This window comes from Pinus tabuliformis, chromosome 2_1 (assembly GCF_031772625.1).
Source record: "Pinus tabuliformis cultivar Carrire ecotype Pingquan chromosome 2_1, CPIR1, whole genome shotgun sequence".
Lineage (NCBI taxonomy): Eukaryota > Viridiplantae > Streptophyta > Pinopsida > Pinales > Pinaceae > Pinus > Pinus tabuliformis.
In genome coordinates this window covers 839,483,097-839,499,381 of record NC_142299.1, presented here as the reverse complement: position 1 = coordinate 839,499,381, position 16,285 = coordinate 839,483,097, and the positions used below count along the sequence as shown (strand labels likewise).

Here is a 16,285-nt window from a genome sequence, read left to right as displayed (position 1 = left end):
AAGTGACTAATTTTTCATGATTTTTGAATAGTTCACTTAGCACTCATTGCATCGGGTGATGCTCACAGGGGTGAAGAAGTGGGATTGAAACTAGTGAAATGTGGAGAACGACATAACAATCATTCTTTGGGGGAGATAACAATCATTGGTTGGGGGAGATAACAATCATTCTTCCTAATCAACCAAGATAAACCCAATTAACAAAACAAGTTTGTATCTCATTATTATAAATGTAAACAAATAACAAACACAACAACTTTGGTGTTATTGGTAGTGATTAATCACAAAATTACAATGACTTATCACCAAATTTATAAATGTAAATAAATAAAAAGTACAAGAACTTTGATGTTATTGATGGGACTAATTTATAACAAGTGTAATAAATACATGCCTCTTAGAGATAGCAATTATTGAATGATTGAACAAATTCATAAATCTAATAATGAAACACATTTGAATACGACGAAGGGAAGTAACGAAAGTAATTAATGGACTAGATAACCTTGGAGCAAAATAGAGACGGTGGATAATTTTGGATGAAATATTAGCTTCAACATCATTGTTTGTTACAAAAATTAAGAGTTTATTGGAATGTACTTATGCACATTTTATTCCATATTTAACTTGTGGAACCAAATAAGGAGAAGAAATTACAATGTCTAATATATATATATCGATCGCATATATACATTATTTAATATATATTAAAAGCTAATTATTGTAACAAACTATTTATGCAACTTTAAATTTATATTCATCCTAATTCAACGACAAATAAATAATCTATGGTAGAAAATTCTATGTTGAAAAGAAAATATGACGTGTCATTTCAATGGTGCGACAAATAATTCATATGTAATAAAATATCTAATGTAAAAAATTACATGTCTAATATATTAAAATAAAAAAATTAGTTACACAAAGGCTTCAGTGTGAATGCAAAAGATTCCTGATTTTTTTTTATACTTTTAAGTTATAATTAAAATTGTGAAGACAATAGAGAAAATCTTATTTATTGTTGTGTTGACTTAAATTTTATTATTTATATTGCATCATGATTTAAAATTGAATTGTGAAAATATATAATATAGGTAAGTGAAAATATATAATATAGGTAAGGCTTATTGAGTAAAATAATTGAACCAAGTCTATTAAAAAATGAGGCAAAAATATGAAAACAAATCAACAAGGGAATATGTTGTTACATTTGTTTTTTTAATTAGTCAGTTTCCTGATTCATAAAAGCTTGAAAAGTAATGACAATTTTTTTGTGAAAAAGAAAATATTAAGTATGAAAAAATCCATAAATTCGAAAAAAAATAAAATCGATAATTAATTTATGATGATTTTTTTTAAAGCTATTTTTAATTCTAAAATTTTAATTTTAAACCGCATAAAATTAATCATGCACTAATCAAAAATTAAAAATTTAAACTATAAAACATTAAAAATTAAAAATTTAAATTATAAAAAATCAAAAAATAATTTTTAATTTCTAAAAAAATTTTAATATTTAATTTTACAAAAACTTTAACACACTTTATAACTTATAAAAAGTTACATATTAATTAAAAATCAAAATCAAAACATTGTGAAACCAAACTAATTACAATATATTACAATAACAATGATTTTTTAAAATAATACTAAATATTTTTAATTTAATATATTAAAAAAATATATACATATTCCTATTTATAATGTTTTTTTAAATGTGAATGTTCTATTTATTCATTCAAAACGATATAGAAATTGAGTACATTTTTTTCATCATTCTTTTTTTCATAACGCATATTTGGATGCAAATCTATACACAATTTCATTAAAATATATATAAAAATTGAATATATTTTCTTTATGATTCATTATACATAGTTTCATTCAAAATTTATAAAAATTGAGTAAGTTTCTTCAACCTTATTTTTCTTATATCACGTATTTTAATCTTTATATCACATATTTCAATGCACATCTATGTGCGAGATTAAACAAAATACTAAAAAACAAAAAATATGAATGGAGTGGAAACTAAACCTTTATATCCATTGATTTTGTAACTTTTTCATTAAAAAAATTCCAAATATTTTTAACTTATCAAATTTATTTGGTCTCAACTGACGTTAACCGCCATCATCATCAATAATTTAAAAATATGTTCTTTTAAAATTAATCAAATATATATATATATAATTTTTTTAAAAATTCTTAAATAATTTCGTACATTTTCTAAAGCTCGTATTAATCAACCTCCTCATGATAACCCTTCTGTTATGTTTTAAAAACTAATTTCAAATTAATAAAACCTTTTTAAATGCTGCCATATTGTCATTGGCATTGGCTCATACCAAAGCATTAGGTTGTGGTGCGTGCTATGTTATAATCCTATTAGGTCACAAACACGTTCCCGGGTGTCGAACTCACCACCTCTGCTCAACTAAACAACATCCACTCAATGTTTTTTAAACTAATTCACTTCTCTGGCTCTGACATTGACAAGGACATGTAACCGTCTCGTTATTTCTCAAGGTAACTAAACCCCAAGGCCTCCTTCCTAAGTGTTTGTTACATATGAAAATGACAGGCCAACCCTTTATCATACATGATAGGGAGCTGTGCAGTACATTTAATGCCCTCTTTTTTCAAAGATAAAATAATTTATTACTCCATGTGCCGAAAGGGACCAATTACCGGACTTGTAATCACCGATATATAATCATAAAATAATTATGTAAATATTTCAGAAGGATCATTCTATTTTTGTGAATAAAGCATTTGTTTTTTATTTATTTTTATTTTATTTTATTATTATTTTTAATTATTTAGTCTAAATGTTTATTTAGAAAGATGATATTTTTTCTTTAATAGTAAGAAATTTTATCTTAATTTAGTTATTAAATTAGTAGTGGGACATATTTTAGTTGTTAAATTAGTGGTGGGATATATTTTAGTTGTTAAATCAGCTCCCCATATTTTAGTTGTTAAATGAGTGGTGGGACATATTTCAGTTGTTAAATCAACAATAGAGACATAGAAACTTCTAGTTGACTCATCATCATTATTTAAAGAAAATCATGCCACCCACAATGAACCCCTAGTAATACATAGAGGGTACATTTTTACTCTTGCCACATGCCTAATATATTTTTATTCATTAATATTCATAAATATTTTATAAAAATAAAAATTACAAATAAATAAATGTTTGGATTTTTTAAATTAATTATTTATTAAAAATAATAGTTTTTTCAAAAGATGACATAATTGTAATGTCAATATATGGTTTGGTTGTGATAATTGCTATTCATATATTTAGATTAGTTATGATAATTGTCATTAACATATCTAGTTTAATTGTTATTGACATATTTGTCATATCCAAGTAGATGAATATAATATTTCCTAAATCTAAAGACATGTTTTATTACAGTAGTTATAACTTGAAATACTAAAATGACTTTCAAAGAGGTTAATTTTGAAAACATACATTTTAATTTTCATAATGTATTATGAAATATAATATAAAATATTATGTGTTTTTTTTGAGTGAATATAGTATTGAAAATTTTGAAGAATCTGTGCATCATGCATCACTTATAACTTTTATTATGGTGTTTATTAGATTTCAATATAAATGACTGGATGTGGAATATTTTAAGTGTTAAAATTAATTGAGTATCAAAATTAGTATTAGGTGAAGATTGGTTTAGAATTTCTCATTCAACTTATATTGTTAGATTAGATTTTTTTATAAAATTTCTTTAGTTTATGAGAAAAAGTATTTCTGCGTAAATCACATGATAGTACATTTATCGACGCGTTTCGAACCAACGAGTGTGGTTCATTGTCATGACAAGTTGAAGAATCAGATCATGGCTACAGATTAAATAGGGAGAGCAGATCTTCCAATGGCTAGGTTTGATTGAAAAACGGCTATATAAGATCAGATTGGATAAACCGCTAAAAATTGACCAAGAAACGACTAGATTTGACTATTCAAAATTGTATAACAAATAATATTTTAATACCCAGATAAGAGTTAACAACCCTACTAGGGAATATTTATAATAAAATTGATTGAAACGTATAATAATAGAATCAGGGAAAAAATTACAGTTAATAATCGAAAAGATTAGATATTAACTAAACTAATAATAATTAATATTATATTATTCTTATAATAATATTATATTATTAATCTTATTACTAATGACAGGTGTAACTAATTAGTATAAATTTAATAGTGAGGTTATTTAATGGGAATAAGTATTACTAGATCTAGGGATATTATTAAATAGTAAGGATTTAGTAATAACTAACATAATATTAATTATTGTTATATTATATATGCTAGATCATTTGGAATAGTAAAAAAAAGGGAATATTTATATTATATTATTAGTAACATTAACTAAAATAATATTAGTTATTATTATATTCTAGTTATAGTATTATTCTAATTATTAATGGTTAGGGTAACTAACAGTTCTAGGAAAATTAGTGATAGTAAGGATTTAATGTAATAATATTATAGTGTTATAATATTATTATTATTAAAGGAAGGGTAACTCATTAATATGAATTTATTGGTAAAGTTGTCTAAATATTATATGTTAGATAATTTAATCTATTTAGATAGTTATGAAAAGGACTATAAAAAATATAAATAAATAAAAAGAAATCAAGGGAGATTTCCTAAGAGGATCAAAGGAATAAGGCTTAAGAAAGGAGGTTAAGGGTAAGAAGGGAATTTTTATTTATTTATTTATTTTAAGGGGGAGGGGAAGGGAAGAAACGATTAGGAAGAGAGGGCAGGAATCCAACAACTACTAATCTTCCAACCGTCATCTCTATTGAGATTGCTAGGCCTTCTTTCAATCTCAATGGCTTCCCTAAATTTTCGGTGATGGAACTGCGCAACTCTAGCAATAACATTGGCCTCCTCAATACAAACATGATGTTTGGTCTTCTCCGCATGCTCTGCTAATGTGGAAGATTTGGTTCTCCTGTGTTTTAGGTCCGCTGCGTGCTCATTAACTTCTTTAGTTTTTACATTTTGTAATTTATGGAATGATTTATATATATTTGTATAATTAAATGCATCTTTATCATTTCTAAGGGTGACCTTAATGCTTTGAGTTTGTGCTTAATTAAATGAAAATGGACAAATTTTCTAATAAATCATCACTTCATTATCCTTACGTTGGACGTTGATTAAGAACATTATCACATTGCCTTTGGGAAAGTGTAACTCACTAGGAGTTTGGATTCAATGCATCATTGCTTAGTTTTGCTAGGCCCTCCTCAATCTTATTTGGCAATGTTGTCTGAGAAGCCAGATGAATTGGAGCCCCATTTTCTAATCACCTTACTTTGAAACACCATCCTTTGTTATTAGTATTAAAATTTCATCCTTATTTTCTATACCTTGGTTTGTTGACAAACTTGTGACCATTTTCAATGATTTTGGAATATAAGAGAATGCCACCTCCTTGAATGATAACAAAGACTCCTTACACCTAATTAACATAATCACATTGATTACCTACCATATGAAGGTTTTTGCTTTTCCTAATAAGAAATCCATAAAAATCCTTGTCTTCATGATGATGTAATTGATCTTAATGTAACAACTTTCATAGTGCCCACATTCACTATCAAAATTGTATACTTTATTATTGGCATCAACATCTAGTAATTAGCCCATAACATACATTTACAATTAATTACAATACACCTTACTCTAGTTAACTTAAGATCTACCCATACAACTACATAGAAATCTAATTTTAATCATTATTCTTCATACATATAGTCTAAACAATTTGGATTTTTTTATTGGAAAACTATCTCACATATCTTCCATTATTAAATATTAGATTTTATACGTTTTTTTTTTTTTTTTTTTTCTAAGTAATGTTAATCTATTAATATGATACAAAAAGTAGTTACAAAGTTTCTTAGCCATAAAGGGACCTGGCCTCAATCAACACGCAGCCATGAAAGTTGTCTGAGACTGCCCCAACAAAGGGGAAACCAGTCCAAAAGAAAATATGTCCAAAAAGCAACCAAATTTAACCCACAGTATTCTTGACGAGACCAACCGATCAAAACCAACATCAAAAACCACCCAAAAAACAATAGTTTATCCTGACTGAACCAGCTAGCCAACAAATTACCCTAAGGATACATAAGACTAGACAATACTAGACCAAAACTAAAAGAAATGCCACCTGGCAGATGTGACACGTGTCGCAAAGTCTTCCGAAGCAGGTTCCTCCATAATTGGACACGCCCAGTCATCTGGGTTGTCCGACTCGCCACGTCCCGCTGCCTGATGGCCTTCCTCCCTGCTTCCTGCCTCAACCTGCGGGCCCGACGTGTCATCCAGACGGCTCTCCACGACCTGCGTGTCACTTTGAATGCCCATCTCATCATGTGAGTTGCCAGCAATGGCTTTACCATGCCTTCTGTTCCGACCTCCATCACCTTCCTGCTCGTCATTGTTGCCCCTGTTCCTGCTTGGGCCAGCTCTGTGCGTCTCCTCCGTGGAAATGGTCATGGGAATGTGCTACTCAGTCTCTTCTATAATGGAGATGGAGACAGTGGCAACAATAACTGGGTAATTCAAAGAGCTACAGAACCGAAACTGCGTCATGTGAGGAAACTAATGCGGAGGCAGAGGAAAGGTTGCAGTGTGAACAGCTGCCTCTTCGCGTCTTGAGCTGTTGAGGCCGACTCTGCCTCTGCCACTCCTGGTATTCGGATACTGACTTGCAAGACTGTACTGGTGGGGATTTTCGGCAGAGGAGGCAGGGGAAGCAGAGTTATGGCTATGCAAAGCAGGGGAGCAAGAACTTCCGCCTCACGTGCCACCGCGTCGGCTACGCATTTAGTGGCAGACCATGGTGGAAATGGGAACAGGATGAGCAGAAGAGGAATTGACAAAAGAGCTTTGCGCGGAAGTCACAGAGTGCTGGAGGACGTGAGACGAATTGCAGAGGTTTGTATGAGAATGGTGGAATCCATTACCCAAATCAATACAACTCACAATCCAGCATCTGTGCCTAGTGCTGGTTCGTTCAGTTGGCTCTCCCGCCTGCGGAGGGCATGCGCATTGAAACAGAGGCAAAATGACATGAGTGTTCTTCGGCTCCATGGTTATGCAGGTAATGGCTTTGCCTTGACTTGAGCAGGCATTAAATGCCGCCTGCGAGGTGCCATGAATGTCATTCATGGTGACCTTGGGATGGTTGCAGAGGGCCATGTGGCCACCCTGCCCGCTGTCGCCCCGTCTCATCATCTTAATAACCTTAATTAACACTCGCATCTGGGGATATGTTTTTATTTTTATGAATCATTTAATAAAAATAATTTTCTCTGTGGAGGTGTCATAATTACAATGTCAATACATAATTCAACTATGCTAATTGGTATTGTCATTGATATACAATGTTGATATAAATGAATAGAGTGTGTCTTAAAACTAAGAATGTGGTTCATAGCTATAGTTGCAACTTGAATTATTATGGTGTTTCCTAAGTCTAAGGACATGGTTCATTGTGATAGTCGTAATTTAAAATATTATAATAATTTTAAAAATTTATTTACATTCTTTTACCTAATTGGTGAACATAGCTCATGATAGTTATAATTTGAAATATTATTTAAAAAAAATTAAATTCCTTTGATTAATTTAAATAATGTATATTTAAATTATTTTAACAAATTTTCATGATTTATCATGGAATGTATATTGTAAAATAGTAATTATTTGCTTATAATTGATGAAGGGAGTAGTCTTTAAGTGTGACTTTGTGGAGTTTCTAGTGGATTTATGGCCAAAATCCGGTTAAAAAATTTGTGGCCAAATCTTGATTTGTATTGTTTAAACTAGTTTTTTTATTGCATATATGCATTCAACACCCTTAAAAACTCATGAAGTGCTTCGAATGTGAAGAGTTCACCAGTCAAACTTGCGATTTCAATGAATTCCTACCAGATTCTAGAGAAAGTAGATATGAAAATAAACCACAAAACTTTCCAAAAAACCGCACTTAAAAGCGATTTCAATGAATTCCTACCAGATTCTAGACAAAATAGATATGAAAATAAACCACAAAACTTTCCAAAGAACCACACTTAAAAACTACTCTCTATAAAATAGTGAAACATGTTTACATCAATTATAACTTTTACTACCCTCTTTTATGTAAATTATTGGAAGTGGCATATTTTGGTTGTTAAAATTAATTGAGTATAAAAATTAATATTAGGTGAAAATTGAGTTTGCCATTTCCATTTTTGACTTTTTATATTGTTAAATGGGATTTCTTTGGAATAATTTTTAGTATTTTACATTTTGTAATTTATGGAATGAATAAAATGGATTTGTACGATTATATACATCTTTATCACTCCAATGGTGATTTTGATGCCTTAAGTTAGATTTTGACTCAACAAAAATGGACAAGCTTTTCCAATAGAGTCACCGCTACTTTATCCTTGCATTGGTTGTTAATTATGTAATTCATCACATTATATTTGGGGAAATTCCAACTTACTAGGAGTTTGGACTCGACACATCATTGCTTGCCTTGAATAAGCCCTCCTTAGTTCCATTTGACAAGGTTGCATGAGAAACCAAGATGATCTAGAGCCCTATTTCTTGATCATCTTACTTTGAAACATCTTTTCTCATTCATATTAAACTTCTGTCCTTATTTTTTATGCCTTGGTTGATTAGCCAACTTGTGACAACATGATAAAATGTCATATCCTTAAATGATAAGAAAGACTCCTTGCACCAAAGTATCATAATTACACTATACAACTTGAGTGGGCCTAATGGTTAAGAGCATGTGTTTTCTCCTAAAAGGTCATAGGTTCAAAACCAGAGGGGGTAGAGTATGCATGCCTTTGTAGACTTAGCAATGAAATCACTATGCGAAAGTGAGGTGGGTCCTCTATCCCACAAACGGGATATCACTATGCATCTTGGGTCCTCTATCCCACAAAGGGGGTATCACTATGCAGATGCCTTCCCTAACGAAAATCTACGAAAAATCTCTAAATCCATCTTCGTTAACTTAAAATCTATATTTATATCACATAAAAAATTATTTTTTTATCATTAATTAAATTATTTTTTTATCATTAATTTTTATAAACAATTATATATATATATATAAATCTCTAAATCCATCTTTATTAACTTAAAATCTATACTTATATTACATAAAAAATTATTTTTTTTATCATTATTTTTTAAAAACAATTATATATATATATATAAACCTGGTAAATATGTCATATTCACCCTCCTCAGCATCCTAAGCATCATAACCTTCTCTCAACAACCAAGAAAACCCCCATGAAAAAACACATGAAAAGTGCTTTGGCTGCATAGAGGCAGAAGGTAAAGGTAGTTGTTGGTATTACTTAAGCCAGGGAGATCCAAACTGGAAGCAAAGCAAAAGCCAAACATGCCCACCGAATCCACCCACTCAAATGCCAAAAAGGTTTTTTCATCATGAATTTCTTGTACCGAACTCCATTACAACTATTCACCACCACCTCCACCCCAACGGAAGCAAACGAAAGGGTGACCTGGAATCGGCAAGAAAGGGTGACCTGGAATCGACGGTGACGCTAGGCATGGTAGTTGAAAAGAAGGCAGGCAGCATTGACAGGTGTCGGTGACTGCGAATTCCCGAACCATTTCGCCTGCTACTTCCCTTGCTTTTGTTTGAAATGCAGATGAAATAAACGCTTTATTCTCTCCGCTTTCTTTTTAATTTCTCCATTTTTATTATTGACAAGGGCTTTGTTCAGACCCTTAAATCTGTGAAGGGGCGGACAAGCGGAGGAGGATCCGGCCATAATATTGAGATACATGTAAGTATATTTTCTTTCCGAGCTGCAAATTCAAAGCATTTACACTCAGTTTTTCCGAAAAATCTGCGTTTTCCTACCCCCACAGATATAGGTATTTGTCTGATTCCGTGTTTGTTCTGAAATTGCGAGAACTCAGTTCAGAACATTCAAAACTTAATATATTCTCAGATTTTTAGCATGTTGCTGCTGATAAATTCGAATTTAGAATTTGGACTTATCGTCGCTGCTAAATTCTTCGGCAATTACGCGAACTTTACATTTAAAGTATTCGTAGTTCCACACAGGAAACAAATGCCGTTTTTTCCGTATAGAGTTAGGTTTTTGCCTGGTCTTTTCGTTAGATTGTTTCGTAATTTGCGATAACTCGGAGTTTACACTTTATGCAGAACTTTGCGAGTCTCCGATCATAGATTTAGATTTTTGCTTCAGGTCCCCGCTAAATTTGTTTGAAGATAATAGAACTGCAAATTCACATAGTTTATTGCCTCGCCCTCTGAAATTAGCAGGGTTTTTGCAGATGAATTTATGTATTTTCGATTTCTGTGTTGAAATTTTTTGGCATTGATGTGAATCTTTTATTTTCTTCTTTGGGCAGGCGAAGGAGTATACTGTCGGTCAGTTCTTTATTTTGCTTCCAGGCTTTATTTGGATCGTTGATTAAACTTTGGTTATTGGCAGAATCTCCCTCCTCCTTGGTCAAGGGTAAAATCTTTCTTTTGAATGCATGCAATTACCGTGTTTGGATGGATTGTCCAAATATTGTCGGATCACCGGGGAGGAATTCACTTTTAGCACATGAGATCATTGATCTGTCTCTTAATAGCACACAATGAATTCTGTGCAAACTCAGGCTTTTGTGAGCTAGATTATTTTTGTTTATAACTGATTGTTTCTTGTGGCTTGGATTGTAGGTGTGTGAATTGATCATTCTGTGAACTCGATATTATTTATATTGTCAGTGGCCAACTTCAAGGATACAGGTTACCTGGCATAAAACTAGTCATGACTAACGAAATTGTCACAATTCAGCCGGGAGAACTTACGTTTCTCTGTAAGTGAATAGCTTCATAATACTAATTCCTTTTAATGTGCTTTGGTTCATTTGTCATAATATTATGATATAGGCTTCAATTTTCTTTGCCTATTTGTCTGAAATTAACTATAATTGTGTTGTGTACATAGATTTTCTTGTCCATTCCAAGAAAAAAGATGATCTTTGAGAACGGAGTTATTGAATTAAATAATATCATAGACATCATAAAAAGCACAGGAAATATGATCTACAACAAATGCGTTTGGCATGGGAAGCTGTTGCAATTTTTAGTTCGAATGTCAGTCTATGCATGTTTTGCATTTTGTGTTTTTTCATCTGCTGTCCAGGGTAGTGACAAATGCCCAAAATAGGACGTGTTTTGAAAATCTTGGGGACTTTGCTCACCACAAAGTTAGTCAATTTGCGGACGCAAGAAGGTTTTGAAACTTTTTAATTGGTGTCCTTTGTAGTTAATATATAACACTCTTTTTTTTTTGTGTTTCATTTTCATAATTTGGTTTTGATAGAACTGTAGAATGCATAAATACAAAGTGATTTTCGTTTGACAATAGTATATACTATTTATAGTGCACCATTGTATGAGCATCTTATGTATGATTTTTATGTTTGCCTTATTGTACAAGGAAGGATATTAAACAAAAATGTTTGCCTTATTGTACAAGGAAGGATATTAAACAAAATTGTATTCAGCATTTGATAGTTATGTTTTATTGCCAACATTTTGGTAGTCTAATGGATATCTGATTTTGTATCAATGGTGATCAGTTGAATTGAAGAAGCAAAGTTCATGCTCTCTTCAGCTAGTCAACAACAGGGACTTCGATGTTGCATTTAAGGTAGCCATATTTCCTTTTGTTTTTCTTTTGTAAATATTCTGCTCATTTCTCTAATTTCAATTTCCATGGAGGTATTACAGTTCTGCACACATGAAAGGCATCGATGTCTAGGGTGAAGTCACTTGAGATTGCCGTATTTTCTATTTATTCTATGCCTTGTGATACAACTCTAGATTTTCTGCCTGATGGGTGGGACCACTTTTCAGAGACTTGTTTTAACAAGATGACCAGAGGTTATTGCTGCATTTTATTATGACAGGTGAAAACTACATCTCCAAAGAAGTACTGTGTACGACCCAATACAGGCGTCATCCCACCTCAGTCTACATGTGATGTGACAGGTTTGAAGCTTCTTATTTTAAAGGTTAATCGATTAATATTTCTTGCTTGAATATGATAAATTAAAGAGCTTGTTTAATGTGAGCTTGATTGTCCTCTCATTGGTTTTGTTTTATTTGTAGTCACCATGCAAGCGCAAAAAGAGATACCGCCTGATATGCAATGTAAGGACAAATTTCTTGTGCAGAGTGTTATGGTCCCTGCTGGGACGACTGCTAAAGATATTACTCCAGATATGGTGAGTTCACACTAAAAACTATTTTCCCTGAAGCTTAGTGCTCATTGCAAGGGATTCTCTCAGTTGAAACAATTTTTTGTGTCATCCAGTTCAACAAGGAATCTGACAAGGTATATGAGGAACACAAATTGAGGGTGGTGTATGTATCTCCAGTCCAGACCACTTCTCCTGAACGACAACCATTAGAGGATGGTTCAGCACCAAAGGAATCTGTAGACAATCGGAGTCAGAGTGTTTCCTCAGTGGATAATGTGAGCATGAAGAATGTGTTGCTTTTTGGCTGTATTTGTTTTCATGTGGTTTCTGGTTTGTTTAGGCCTGCTTTTAACTTCTTATAAGGGTGCTACTTTTAGCATGTTGTATTTTTGAGGTCAATGTTGTTACTGAGAAAGCAAGTGGTTTTAAATACTGATTTCTTTCAATGAATAGGTGGTACTGAAAGATCCCAGCGAGTTGAAGGCAAAGCTCTCTGAGGTTAGTTTTTTTTTCCCATTTTATGTTGAATGTCTGGATGTTTTTTAACTTTTTGTTCTAGCATAACCTTATAAAAGAAAAAGATAGCTGAATTTAGCTGGCTCCATTCAGTTTGTGACTGGTTAAAGAATAGTGGTCCCATTCAAAATTCTATATTTTTATTTTTAGAAGAAATTCTAAATTTTGTGAGCAACGAGTGTCTTTTTTCAAACTGATGAAAAGATGCTGAGCAGTGATCCTTAAGCTGCATATGAATAGAGGCTAACAAACATTTGAGTGGAAAAATTTACAGGTTTCTTAAGAAAGATAAATTCTCAAGCTAGCAATAGTGATGCGTTGGTTAAGAAGTACCGACCAGCCATGTTCATGCTTGTAATACATAGAGAGAACTAATTGTTAACATTACAAGTGAAGGTACATTCTTGCAGTAAATGCCGGTTAGCCTAAGTTGCAACAGATACAGATCCACCTGATTTTTTGAAAAGACATGATCTACAGTAAGTTGGCTGAGTACCATATTTTTTCTGTGGTTCACAGACCTCAGAGATCCGTGACTGCTATGTCCACGGAATATTTGTACCAGGTGGATCTACCCGAAGGGATCACTTCGTGTTGGCTCAACCATGGAGCCTAACCCTAAGAGTCTCAAGAGAATTGAACCCGTGACCTCTCGATAGCAAAGGTGCTTTAATGATGGGGACTTGATCATTGAGCTAACCCTCGGGCCTGGCTGAGTACCATATATAAAACTACTTGTGGAAATCTACTATATATACTGATATGGATCACAAGTCTAAGATAATTTTCCTTTTGACGTCATAATGTCTACTAGACTTGGGTTTGAGGGGGTAATTGATTATCACTGGTTCCTTTTAGCAGGTATAGTTTAGTTTGTGCCCTTTCAAGCCAGATATATGTCACAATATCAAATGTTGCTAGGTTTAGGGTGAAGCTTGTATTGAGCACAGGAGCTATAATTGTACCATATATGCAGCTAGAACAAGGGAAGGAAGTTGTGGCATGAGGTAGTGCCTATTGTGGCCAGTGAGAACAATGTCCCAGTGGGAATTGTGCATGGTCAACTCAAATCTCTCACTGCATCTCTAGCATAGCTTTTAACTAAGTTGCATGGAAATGGATATGGATCCACCATTTTTTTTAGAAAGTCAGGATCCAGATATGGGGAAACAATACACACACACTCATCAGTAATAAAGGCCAAGAAACAGAAACATAGAAATTTAGACCTCCAAATATATTTCACTCCAAATCACTCTCAGAAATTCAGAAACACAGAGTTTTATGAAAAACTCAGATTTGTGTGTTTCAGGATGGGGAGGGGGCTATTTTATTTGTAAAAGAAAGGGTTTTAGGTTTCCATTCCTTTATACATTTAAAAAAAACCTTTTATGTTTTCATGTGTTTATATGATTTTTTTTTGGAGGATGTGCTCACTTGACATTTCCGACAAGCTACAAATTGATCTTGAGCAGAACCTCTAGTGCTTCCAAACTGAAATGTATCCCATGCAGATCTGGATCTATGGAAATGCTGATCCTGGATCCTCCACAAGTGGATCTTGTAACATAGGCTTTTAATGCCTGGTATGACAATGTTGAATGCAACTGCCATCCAACCACTTATAATGAAAGAAACCTGCTCGGCCTACCAAGGTTAGGCAGTTGCAATCCCTTCACATAGTGACAACAACCATACTAAATATCTATGACCTCTGACATGTGGCACTGACCTTTCCCTGTTAAGCTTCAATTGACCTTTATGGTAATTTTGGTTGCAAGGATTTGTATTTACATTGCAACTGGATTTCTAGTTACATTGCAACTTAAACGAAATGTAAAACATAAAATCATTTGCAAACCACATAATAAAGCTACTATATAAATTGTATAGACATGAAACAGTGTTGGAAACAACAGGTTATAAATTATAATAAATTCTGGTTTATGGCATATGTGCCTCCAATTGGTTATATTGTTAAGTACAGATGTGAAAAGTACTTAAAAATAAACCGGCAGTATACAGTGAGATGGAAGGATGGTAATCCTTCATATCTCTTCGTTTTGATTATTTTCTTTGCTCAACCTATGGTATCCCCAAGTTTTATAGGAATGGAATCTGTAACTATTAGTTAATTAGGCAAAGGGCATGATCAAAGATCATGCCCATTCACCAAGAGGCACCCAAGGCTGTATTTAAGCCAGGGGCCTCCCACACTTGTAACCATCTTTCAAGTTTATTGATAAAATATATATATTTTCTGTCTAATGCTGAGCTTATCCGCTCCATTTGGTTTCAGAGCACAATCAATCTTCAGAGCGCTTCCCTATTGCACAATCTTGTTCCTTTGCCTACGTCCTATTCTGCCTTGTTCTCCTACTGTCCGCTACCCCTGTCACAACTCTGTTCCCTTGCATTGTTGTTGTTCCATTTTTTTCCCTTGCGTTCCTTGCTTTGGTCGTAGCATTGTTGACAACCAACAAACCCTAGCGCTTGAAGTCGTCCTCTCGTGCACTTGGTCCTCCGCCATCCTTCGTCTTCCTTTACCACCACCATTTCCCCCGATAGCTCTGCCAGCTGCGTGTCAAACTTCGTTGCTCTCTCCGCCACCCCTTCCTCTAGTACGCTGCACCGTCCGTCCGTACCTCCTTTCCTGTGTCCAAGTCTTAGGTTGACCATCAAGCTACGAACACCGCACTTTCGATTTATAAACACTGCACTCTCGATTTATAACCGTAGGCATTAATATATATATATATATATAAAATTAAAAATTAGGGTCAAGATAAGAAAATACTCCACCACACACCCAATCAATGGCTTCATTAATGTCGATGGTCGATTTCAATAAAAGATTGATAGATCTTAAGACGAAGGTGATCAGACATCGCGAACAAATTGAGGTGCTCTAGGATACATCAAAAAGAATAGAGAGTCAGCTCGAGTAGAACCATAATGAATTTAAAAAGGATCATGCAATCCTTTCAAATACATTGAATCTAAATTATAATCAAGCAATGGTGATGTTGACTTGTATCTGTGACAAGTTGAAGATTACACCTGATCAAATACCCGAGAATAATGAAGCTACTCAACATCTCAATTCTCCAGGTTCGTCAAACTTTTCAGACTCACATGAGAAACCCGAGTCTCCAAAAGCATCGTCCAGACTCCATACCATCAACAAAATAGTGACGCGAATTTTCAAAATACGCAGCTTTGGAATCAATTCTCAAATATGTAGTTTGTGAATCAATACCCTCTCTTTACTCCAATAGTTGCGACATATCTACGAAGAGCAAAACTTGAACTCTCCAAATTTGACGGTAACGAAAAGTGCAGTGTTGCATGGTTCAATAAAGCAGAAGAATATTTCGAGATTTACGGTATCGACAATGATGACGAAAATATCAGGCATGCATCCATGCA

At 33.3% G+C, this 16,285-nt stretch overlaps 1 protein-coding gene across 3 annotated transcripts in view; it reads left to right on the top strand.

Annotated features, from left to right (window-relative positions):
- Positions 1–9,502: 9,502 nt before the first annotated feature.
- LOC149203276 (vesicle-associated protein 3-1-like) overlaps positions 9,503–16,285 on the top strand; it is a 33,002-nt gene continuing 26,219 nt past the window's right edge. Inside the window, exons 1-9 of one of the 3 annotated variants that reach the window (XM_089403373.1) lie at positions 9,505–9,692; positions 9,823–9,897; positions 10,493–10,599; positions 10,809–10,948; positions 11,717–11,787; positions 12,047–12,128; positions 12,249–12,364; positions 12,454–12,615; positions 12,794–12,838. In XM_089403373.1, the coding sequence (XP_089259499.1) occupies positions 10,900–10,948; positions 11,717–11,787; positions 12,047–12,128; positions 12,249–12,364; positions 12,454–12,615; positions 12,794–12,838 (525 nt within the window). In that variant the 5' untranslated portion in view covers positions 9,505–9,692; positions 9,823–9,897; positions 10,493–10,599; positions 10,809–10,899. The other 2 variants (XM_089403374.1, XM_089403372.1) reach the window with 2 other exon arrangements.